Here is an 11,566-nt window from a genome sequence, read left to right on the forward strand (position 1 = left end):
CGCCGCTCACTCGTACTGTGTGTGGTCTAGGAGGAGGAGTAGAGTCCCGCAGCGCTCACTCGTACTGTGACCTAGGAGGAGAGGTAGAGTCCCGCACAGCTCACTCATACTGTGACCTAGGAGGAGGGGTAGAGTCCTGCACCGCTCACTCGTACTGTGACCTAGGAGGAGAGGTAGAGTCCCGCACCGCTCACTCGTACTGTGACCTAGGAGGAGGGGTAGAGTCCTGCACTGCTCACTCGTATTGTGACCTAGGAGGAGAGGTAGAGTCCCAGAGACCAAACATGGACCATGGAAAAGTACTAGCTAAGCCAGAGAACAAGCCCCTACCCTAAACCAGATGCCCCCGAAGATAAAGAACAGGTCAGGCAGGTCAGGTAGCATAGCAACAGAACAATGGGCCCTGACCAGTGACCTTACCACCTTGCAGCCTCACGACTTGCACGACTTGCACGTAGCCCCTCACCTGCACGACCCCCTTCACCTGCACATACGGCACGTCGTGCACCCCTTCCCTCCTCCCCTCCCCCTCCCATACTATATAAGCCCTGCTCAGGAAAATAAACTTTGCACCTTGATCAGAACACACTGTCTTGCTGTCTTCTCTCGTGTCTCCCCCATCCCTCTCATTCTCTCCCACAGGTGGGTCACCCCCGTTGACACCCCGCTGGCCGGGGCAACTGGCGCCCCGCCGCTCACTCGTACTGTGTGTGGCCTAGGAGGAGGAGTAGAGTCCCGCGCCGCTCACTTGTACTGTGTGTGGTCTAGGAGGAGGAGTAGAGTCCCGCAGCGCTCACTTGTACTGTGTGTGGTCTAGGAGGAGGAGTAGAGTCCGTCACCGCTCACTTGTACTGTGTGTGGTCTAGGAGGAGGAGTAGAGTCCTGGGCCGCTCACTTGTACTGTGTGTGGTCTAGGAGGAGGAGTAGAGTCCGGCACCGCTCACTTGTACTGTGTGTGGTCTAGGAGGAGGAGTAGAGTCCCGCAGCGCTCACTTGTACTGTGGCCTAGGAGGAGACGGGGTCTCCTCTCCTGCTTTAGCTCTCCAGAGCTTGGCTGCAGTGTGCCGCTGCACTTCCTAACCTGACAAGATTTAGATTATGTGACATTTATGTTAATTTCCCAATTGGAAGGAATCCGCTATATCTTCTGTGTCGATGATACAATTTCTAAATCCATACTTTCCTAGAACGATTAATAAGTTACCAAATTTGGGGAAATGCAGGAAAAATTCTCAGGTATTTAGTTAACAGAATTATTACATTTATTTCATTTATTGGGGGATGACATGAACACTTGTGGGGTAGCTGATAAATTACAGGAGTCAGCTCTCCCTCTATCATGTGGCTCTGGGGATCGAACTCTGGTCGTCAGGCTTTGGCAGCAGGCCTCTCCACCCGCTGAGCCGTCTCACAGCCCTCGGATAACTCTAAAGAACACTTTCTGAACGTATTAATACTTCACTAAAGTCTTTTAGGGGCTTTTGGATAATATGCCATTCCTTTCCGTTATCCACCGTACCTCAATTCTTTGTGCATTTATGCAAGACCAGCCTTGTAGCTATTCTCTGTTATTTGTAGACGTGCAGACTGACTTGTCCATTACCAGGCTCTTACCAGGTTAGGTTTCTTTCATTCATAGAAGAAATTGAATCACTAAATCATGTTTTGAAATTTCCAATAGGCACTAGTTACTTGTTGTAGAATAAATAAAAACTTAATTTAAAAACCTGTTTTCATGTTATTTACCAGTATATGTTGTTCTTATGTACTATCTGGATCACTTTTTTTTTTTTTTTTTTTTTTTTGATTTTTCAAGACAGGGTTTCTCTGTGTAGCTTTGCGCCTTTCCTGGATCTCGCTCCGTAGACCAGGCTGGCCTGGAACTCACAAAGATCCACCTGGCTCTGCCTTCCAGTGCTGGGATTAAAGGTGTGTGCCACCACCGCCTGGCCTGGATCACTTATTTGTATTGATAATCCGACATTTCTATATGGCACAAGCTACATTAGCTCTTTCTATCTTCTAGGGTACTCAAAGTTCTTCACTTTTCAAATTACGAAAACTTGCTTCCTGTGTAATTTGAATCTGAGCTCCTGCATTTCCCTGGATGCTCTCCCCACTGCTTTCTCTGGTTCCTACTATGCATATTTTCAGTTTGGGTTTTTTGTTGTTGCGCACACAGATTTTTCTTTGCTAAATTAACAACTCTCATCTCTTCTTATCACATTGATTTTAAGAAGCACTTGCTAATTTTTGTAATATCTGAGACTAGTCTGCTTTGTGTGCTCCCTTGGAGATTGGGCTTTGATTCTTTTTTTTTTTTTTTTTTTTTTTGGTTTTTCGAGTCAGGGTTTCTCTGTGTAGTTTTGCGCCTTTCCTGGGAGTCACTTGGTAGCCCAGGCTGGCCTCGAACTCACAGAGATCCGCCTGGCTCTGCCTCCTGAGTGCTGGGATTAAAGGCGTGCGCCACCACTGCCTGGCTGGGCTTTGATTCTTAATAATGTTTTCTACTTTACTTTTTTCTATTACTATCCAGATTTGTTTAAATTTTTTTTTTTTTTCACAACATCTTGTGAATTTTCATCACATCAGAAATAGTTTTTGGAATCAGCCCTTATACCATATCCTGTATTTGTTCCATGTCTGTAATCGTAAAAGTGGGGCTAGTCAGTCACTTGTTTCACTGTCAACAGCAGCACATTCCCACGGTGGCCGTTTAGGATGATGATGGTAAAGATTCTTCTAAAGTTTTCCTGGAATAATTAAAATAAGCAATTGCAGGAGAGTTGCAACATTTCCGCTGCCGTTGCCCATTCAGATGGTCTTTTCCTCTTTCACCCTGGCGCCAGTTCCCTTCCCTGCGCACCACTTGCAGCTGCTACTGCAGCAGGAATGACACGCCAGCATTAAGTAAACAGGCACCCGACACACACACACACACACACCGTGAAGGCTGCAGGTAACTAAGAAATGTAAAACATCCCCGGTAACGGGAAGAGGTCACTGGACTTTTCCGAAGAACTAGACCTTAGGAATCAGAATGCCTTCTTAGACTGTGTGAGTAGCAGGTACTCCTCTGCTTACCCAGGGTCCTGAACAAAGGACGGCTTCTTTGGCTTACTTAGGATATAAGACTAACTTCACTTTCCTTAATAATATTGGCTTTATGACTATTAGGGAAACGATGAAATGAAAGGTTCCTTTTCTGTTAGATTTGGATGTGGATTTTCATAATTATTTTAAATTTGTTACGCATAAGATTTAAGACATCTGACTATTCAGTGGGCTGAGACGGATGGAATGTCACACTGTCATCACATGGTAAGGCATGAAATGTATTTGCTTTACACAATCAACCTCTACTAAAAACAACCTCACACAGATATCCCTTAGTCAATTGATGGCATTCTGTAGCACTTGGCATTTTCATTTTTTCTAGAGATATTAAAAAATGCCCTCATTGTTTGTCTGTGTCTAGGAATTCCAGTAAACAAAATGTTTTTGAAAAGAATGTAAGCAAATTGTAGAGCAGTTGCCAAGATAAGAAATCAAGACACTTAGTTTCAGTCCAAAACATATTTTATGTTTTGAGAATAACTGTGTAGGTTGCAGAATGCATATTTCAAATGCAGTCCAACCATCTGAACTTTACAGTGCTCAAAAAAGTTGGTTGTTTCAGCTATTTGTAACAGAAACTATTTCAGAACTTCTAGCCCTGGTCTTTTGAAAGAAGCACAGACTGTTTTCTTTAGTTAACTTCCACTGTAAAATTCGTCTTGGTTCTAGGATTCCGAAGTTATCAAAGTCTTGAAGCTCTATGGCAGGTTGAAGCCCCTTTTGTACTGACACTATAAAATAGTTTGAGGTGGCACTGCCTTTTCGTTCTGGCCACCACTGAGGTATTTTTAACAAAAATATGTTTTGCTTCTCTCAACTCTGTCGTGAAAAAGTATTCATCAAATTGGCTAAATCATTTTACTTCCTGAAGACTAGTATCCTTCTGGCTTTTCATCTTGTAAATATCTTTTTTTTTTTTTTTTTTTGGTCAGAGACTTCAGTTTTAAAAGCACTCATTTGAGTTTGAAGATTCTCTTAAACATGCCCCCATGTGCTTTCCTAGATTGATTTGGAGATAGCTGTTAATTTTGTACCACAAATTCACATTAATGGACATTGCCCTTAATATGGACTTGCTGCTGTGCATGCGGCGTGGGTCAGGCCTCTGCTGTGGAGGATAATAATGTGCTTATCTTCTGTCGACCACCATGCTGGGGGAATCCTACCAACTGCTGGAAATGCTTCCTTAAGATCTGCCGTGGATTTGAGGAAACCCAAACAGGTTTATTACTTTTCAAAGTCTTTTACATAATTTTCTTCCATGATTTAAATTTTTATGCTTTACTTAAAGAATAATTTTCTTTTGAAAAAAATCTGTAGCACATGTGAAAATTATACATTTGGACTCACTTACTAGCAATTACGTGTTTAAAAGGTGTAAATAACTTGCAAGCAGACAGGACAAATATCCAGGTGTTCTTATGTGCTGATGACAACAAAATTGAAAAGAAAGACTGTAATAATTCTGACTGGTTTGCTCTGCAGAAGATATTGATTATTTGTGTGTGGTGAGAGATTTGGAAAATTCAATTAAAGGAGTTGTGCAAAGGTTTCATAAATTTCCCTTCTCCAGCGTGTACACAGACATTGTTGCCTTTTAAATCAATGCAGCACTTCACAATATATTTTCTTTGAAACATAAAAATAAATAACATTTAAACAGTTCTGCTTACTACAGAAACAAATTTTATTTTCTGTGAAGCATTTAGTCATGTGCTATCACTGACTCATACACATTTGCCAGCTGTAACAAATTTTATGGACACTTCCCTGGAGACATTGCTCACATACTATGAATTTTTAAATGAACAAATGGTGAAGAAGGAATGTCAGCAATATAAAAATTGATCAGTTCAAAGATAAAAGCATAAGTAAAGAGATTTGTATGGTAGCCTTAATAGGTTTTATTAAATAAAAATACTATAAAGAGACAGTAATGAATAGACTGAGGACTGGCTGTTCTTGAGGAGGAGAAGAATTATCCTGGCACATTTATAGAAATTGGTTTTTCGTCACCTGACAGGTGGACAGTTTCCATTTTAACCCTGAAAAGCAGAAAAACTCACCCCACCTCCAAGACTCACATCAGATTGCTAAGTGGCATACATATTTTAGACACGTATATAACAAAGTATATTTACATTGTTATATAGCTAATTATGTTAGGTGGTTTCCTGTCCATCACAGACTCAAAAGAGAAGGAAGGTCATTTGTATTCACACTTAGTTTCAGCCCACTGGAATGTCTGGGCCCCTCTGCCGCTTTCTTTCCACCAGATTGCTGTCTCCTCTCCTGCTTATCTAACTACTTAGTCGGTCAAGATGGCCCATCCTCTGGGATGCTCCCCATTCTCCCAGGTGAAGCACAGTTGCTCCATGTTGTAGGCTCCCATGGTAGTTGTCAGTGTTTGTTAGTTACTGTTCAGTGTGTTTGTGTAGAGCATCATCACTCTCAGATTGCTGGCCTTTCTGTGGACTATTCTGTATTGCAGCCGGAGAGCCTAGGTCAGAATCTGGAGAGAGGGGCTGGGTGTAGCTACAGCAGAGCACCTACACAGAGCCCAGATCAAAGGTTCTTTATGCAGTCCAGTGGATGGGTAAATGTCTAGTCTAAGAATTTTAAAATATATTCTATCAGAGGCACCCAACAATAGTGATGTCTGACTCCAAGAATTATCTAAGCATTTTCAAACACTTAAGGTTTTTTTGGTTTCATTGAGTGAGTTGGTTGATTTATTTTGGACGGGGGTCTCACTGTGTAGTCCTCGGCAGCCCAGAACTTGCCATGTAGATCAGGCTGGCCTCAAATCCAGAGATCCACCTGCTTCTGCCTCCCAAGTGTTGGGATTAAAGGTTCAAATACTTAGGGTTGCTCTGTTCATGTACTTCATTAATTAAATGTTTACAGAATGCCTGTTATGAATTAGTCTTCTGACCTTAGAGACACCAACAAGACAGGCATTGTCCTGCCCTCAGAAGTAGAGTCCAGCAAAAGAGCAAGTAACCATAATGAAGCATGAAAGTGTAATAGCAATAGCATTACATGTTGATACTCTTTGTAATAATGTATAAGACATACAACAAATATCTTGGCTATTATAAATTTAAAATATATATGCTGAAGTAGAACCAGAGTAACCTCTGAGATGTTGAAATAAAAATTATAAAACCTAAATTTGTTTATTATGTAAAATAAAAGTTGAGGGTTTTTTTTAAGATTTATCTATTTTTATTTTGTGTATAGATGTTTTCCTGCATGTACGTAAATGCACCATATGCATGCAGTCCCCACAGAGGGTACTGAAGAGGGCATCAGATCCCATAGGACTGGAGTTGTAGATGGTTGTAAGCTGCTGTATGAGTGCTGTATGACCCAGGGTCTTCTGCAGGAGCAGTGAGTGCTCTTAACTGCTGAGCCAGCTCTCCAGCCCCCAACTTCCGTTTATTTTAATTTCACTTGATTCAGTATTTACTTTGTATCATATAGTGTGGCAAGTTATTCTGAACTCTTCATCTCTTTTTTTCATGTAGAACATCATCTTGACAGCTTTGAATTCTTTAAAGCCATTTTGAACTGAGGTAATGTCTTGCTTTTCTAATTTAGCTAACCTTGTTAAATTTCACTGTTTTGTTCATGTAAAAACATTTAACTTACATTGTAAGATTTAATTAATTAGTTGGCTATAGCTTTCCTCTAGAGCCATTACTATTTTGTAAAAAGAATATTTTTCTGGTAGCTAACTATAACATATAAACTATCAGTGTGTCATGATGTGATATGTTCAGTAGTTCACTAGATGGAATATGCCGTGCTTGCTTTGGACATTTTCTTCATTTCATCCACACCTGACTGGTCCTCACCCTCGTGAAGAGGGCTTCCATCCCAAGAGTAAACCAGTCTCAGCTGCTACGCTATCTCAAGTATATTTATTTTATCACTTCTCCATCAAAATTGTTCTTCCTCTACCTTTCTAGGGTTTATAGCACTCAGCCCAGCTTAAAAACTCAAAACAATTCAGAAGTGATACGAATTTTAGATGTGGAGATGGAATTTTGAGCTATACTAAGTCATACAAGTTCAGACTCTCGTTCTAGGGTTCTGGCCCACTGCACAAAAATTGTGACTCTAATGAGGATCCAAGTATCAGCTTGGAGAAATGGATGTACCATAGGGCAAACCCTCTGGCACAAAAAAGTTAGTAATTAACATGGACCAGGCCTTAAAGCAGAAGTGTAATCGCCTAGAATTCACACCAAACTAAACTTGAACTCGGTGCATTGCCCCAAACCTGAGGGGAAAGCTTGGTTGGTAAGACCTGCCCTGTGTTCATGATTGCAACTGGCCATGTGAGGACACGGTACTCTCCTGACCGCATGCAGCTAGGAAGCACAAAGGCCCATGAACTTGAGATACGCAGCGATAGTGAAACTACACATGAAAAAGAATGGTGTGTAAAATTAATGACCTATAATATCAGTAAAATGTAGGCCAGTCAATGTTCTGGATTCTGCCTTTCATGAGATGTAGAGCAAGGAATAGTTGATAATAGATATAAACATTGTTTTCTGCTGTGAGTGCCAGCAAAGAAAAAGCAGTGTTCGAAAGTTCACAACAGACATAGATCGGCTCAGGAAGGCGTGACCAGGGAAGTCGTTAGAGACTGGGGACTTGACACCAGCTCGAGCAGTGTGGTGCACACAGCCGTAATCCTAGCTCATGAGAAGATGAGCTGTACACCTGGCTTCACAGCAAGCATGTCTTAAAGGTGGGAGGGACCATCTTACTAATTCTGCTCTCCATTATCTCTGTCCAGGAGCCATTTACATTCTATTAATAGGTGCCCTGGACTTTAATAGCTAGAAGAACTGAGAAAACCTGCTGTTTCTCCTTTAAGTCAGGATTCCACTAATATAGCCAGGCCTGACCGCACTCCTTCTCCCTCATCTTCCTAAGAGCTGGAATGACAGACATGTACTAAATATACCTGGCTTCAAAAACATGGGTGATTTTGATGGGTTATGTAAATATGCCTACGTAAGCACAAAATATCAGAAAGTGAGACTAAGGAAAGGCTCAGGGCAACACAGACGGTCGCCAGCCTCATACAGCCAGAGATGGCCCAGCAGCGAAGAGTATGAGGACAGCAAGTCTCTGAGGTATGCCGTAGAATATATGGTTGCCATGAAGGACGAATACTGACTGCCACTATCTGTTATACCTTAACATAACTCTCAGTAAGTGTTCTGCTTGGTCCTGGATTTGACTTCAAAATCAAAATAGTTCTCCCAACAATCAGGGTCAGCTGATGAACACTTTTTTTTTTTTTTGCAGTGTCTGATATTACAAAAAAAATGTTTTAAAATCCAAAGATGTTTAATGCCAACTCTGCTACCTACCTATAACCCTATTCATGTCCTAGGTTCCCCTCAGCCTGAATTGTAAATGGGGCTTGTGATCCTCCTTGGTGAGAGTAAATGAGCCTAACTAGCATCTCCTCTACGGTAATATTTTAATAAGAGCTTTTCTCTCCTTTCTAGTGTTACCTTCACTGTGTCAATCTACATGGGCACTGGTCAGCCTGTAAGGATGCAGACCAGACTGAAATGAAGAGTCAGTGACAGTAGACTGTTACGTTTACAACCCATCTTCTAATGGAGCTGAAATGGAGTATTTGTGGATTTTTCTAAATAGGAAAAAATAAACGAGTCCATTGTGCACTGCCTTTTTATGCAAAAATCTGTGTGTATGCCTGTGTGTGTATGTTGGGGGCGGGCAGGTATATATTTACCATGGTACAGGTCCTCACATGTCAGCCCATCATCCACCTTAAGACGGGGTCTCTTGTTCACCAGTGTATACACCACTTAGCTGGCCTGTGAGCGCCCAAGGAGTGATGGGAGTACATACATGCTGCTGCCTCTGGCTTTATCTGGGTTCTGGTGATCCACATGCAGGTTCTCACCCTGAGCCATCCCCCAAGCCCACCACTGTTCATGACTTCTAACTGCTGGTGAACACGAGGAGGGAAAGAGCCACGTGCCTGCAGGAAGGTTTGTTTCATCAGTTGCCAGTATCTTCCCTGACGCAGTGCTCTTAAGTCTAAATGAGATCATCTGTCACCACTAGGAGTCCCCAGTGGGACACACTGAGTAGGAATCTGTCCCAGGCACCACACAGGCCCTTCTTGGCAGCTGTTGAAGAAAGCACCTGCTGGAGTCCCTTAAGCCCTGTAGACAAAGGCATCTAAATTGTGTTTTCACTGGGTCCTGTTGTAGTATCAAAATTCTCTCAAAAGTATTTCTCATATTTCTTTACACAAAAATAAAGAGTGCTGTCAGAATAGCTAACTAATTTGTGAAGGTGAATCTTACTCAGAAGACTCAAAAATAAGCAAATGGAAGCTTATCAGTATCTAAAGTAAGTACAAAATTACATGGCAAATAGCACTTAAATAATTTCTTAAGCGATGCATGAGATAGATATATGTTAATTTGGAAACTAATTCATGATGATGTAATAACCGTCTTCTATATCCCAAAGACACTTGGAAGAAATGCACTCACTGTGAACAGTGTCTGCATCTGCCCGATCATATTTAAAGGCACAGAAGAAATGTGTGTAATTAATCTGCCCAGTAAATACCAGCTTGTAGCACTAGGCAGGTGCAAGTCTAGATAAAATTTCTTGCAGCTAATTTAAACTTTCTACACACACCACTGGATAATCTCAATGTAAATAATACATTTCTTCTTGACCCTTTAAGCCTTGCAGTATAGGACAGTCCTGACTTCTGCTGCACATCACCTATGTTCCTGTCCACATTTAACACTTGTGGATAGAGTTATGACTCTACCTTTGTAGAGTAACATACTTTACTGAAACTCACAATACACCAGGCAAACCAGGAACCAGCTTTCCCCTGTACAGTCCCAGCCAGTTTTTAATTTACAGGTTGCTTTGTGTTTATTGGAAATTTGGTAATATATGGTGGAACTGGTGTCTCCGGAGTGTGCTGTTCCACTCTGGGGACCATTGTCTCTGCTCAAGAGAAAATTACTGTGAACGTTTTAAGATTTCATACATTTAGAAAACACTGTAATGAAGCCAGGACAGACATTTAAATATTTAGTTGGTTTTGACTAAATTCAGACTCCAGTGAATTTAAAGCAAAGACCTTTACTATCGGGCAGAACGTGACCCCTTCCAGATTACTTGAAGCATTAGCTTAGATGTGTGATTGTGTGGCGTTTGCATTACAGTCTGTTTGCACTGTAAGGATAAAGGGGAAGGAGAAGCATAAACTGTCATGTCTTTATAACATAGTTTCGAACACTTACATACTTAAACACTGCTACAAGGAAGTAAGTGCTGTTCTCTTGGTACTTGCCCTAAGTAAGTTTTGACAAAATTAGTCTAAGATGTCACTTGATGCAGTATTACTTTGAAAATAAAAACTTTGTATGAAAATGTGAAACAAAAATCAAGATTGAAAAGAACTCATTTTTCACTTAGAAACATTTCAGATTGATATCTTAAAGGTGTTTAAAAAAATCTGTTACTATAAATGGCATAGGTCCTAAGCAGTGGTTCAGTCTCAGTCAACTATTCAACCTAATTGCCTCTGAGTCCCCAGGAACTACTTAAGCAAGAGTTTTTGTATATCTGTTGGCTAAATATCAAGGATACTTTTTTTTTTTTTTTTTTTTTTTTTTTTTTTTTTTTTTTTTTTTTTTTTTTTTTTTTTTGGTTTTTCGAGACAGGGTTTCTCTGTGTAGCTTTGCGCCTTTCCTGGTACTCGCTTTGGAGACCAGGCTGGCCTCGAACTCACAGAGATCCGCCTGCCTCTGCCTCCCAAGTGCTGGGATTAAAGGCGTGCGCCACCACCGCCCGGCTTCAAGGATACTTTTTAATATGATCCTTCAAATATGTTACCCAAAACATACTAATATAGATTGTTCTAACAGTGAAAACTAGGGCACAAGCCAAAACATTTTATAAAGTTAAAGTACCCTGCATTAGTTAGAAAACAAAGGGTTAAGTAGATTGGTTTCACATGTAATGAGTTATGTAGGTATGTGTTTAACACAGTTACTGTGTGTTTGACCTCTTGATATACTGAGCATTTGCCTTTCAGAACAGCTGGGTCTGCTGAGAATCATTTCCCAGTTCTCTTCATTGTAGATCAGATGACTCTCGCTTTATCACCTTTAGAGGCCACATGAAGGACAAAGCAGAAGGATCCACACACAAACTAATGTTTATATGGGGGGAGGAGGAGGGATGTACCTGGCCGGATAATTCAGTCAACAAAAAAGAAACCAGTTGAGAATTGGAACCATTGTATTCCTCTACTGTTTTTTTAGCCGTCTTTTGTTCCTTCTTATTGAACAATGGACTGTTTGGCTGCCTTGACCTTTGTGTATGTCTTGCTCCCTTACTTGTGGTTTAT

General features: G+C 41.1%; 1 protein-coding gene across 2 annotated transcripts in view; it reads left to right on the forward strand.

Annotated features, from left to right (window-relative positions):
* Itgb3bp (integrin subunit beta 3 binding protein) overlaps positions 1-8,832 on the forward strand; it is an 81,036-nt gene extending 72,204 nt beyond the window's left edge. For both annotated transcript variants that reach the window (XM_052715598.1, XM_052715599.1), the window contains exons 8-9: positions 6,648-6,695; positions 8,655-8,832. In XM_052715598.1, the coding sequence (XP_052571558.1) occupies positions 6,648-6,694 (47 nt within the window). In that variant the 3' untranslated portion in view covers position 6,695; positions 8,655-8,832. The remainder of the gene's footprint in view (positions 1-6,647; positions 6,696-8,654) is intronic.
* Positions 8,833-11,566: the final 2,734 nt, after the last annotated feature.

Source organism: Peromyscus californicus, unplaced genomic scaffold (genome assembly GCF_007827085.1).
Source record: "Peromyscus californicus insignis strain IS unplaced genomic scaffold, ASM782708v3 Scaffold_5__1_contigs__length_169319896, whole genome shotgun sequence".
NCBI lineage: Eukaryota > Metazoa > Chordata > Mammalia > Rodentia > Cricetidae > Peromyscus > Peromyscus californicus.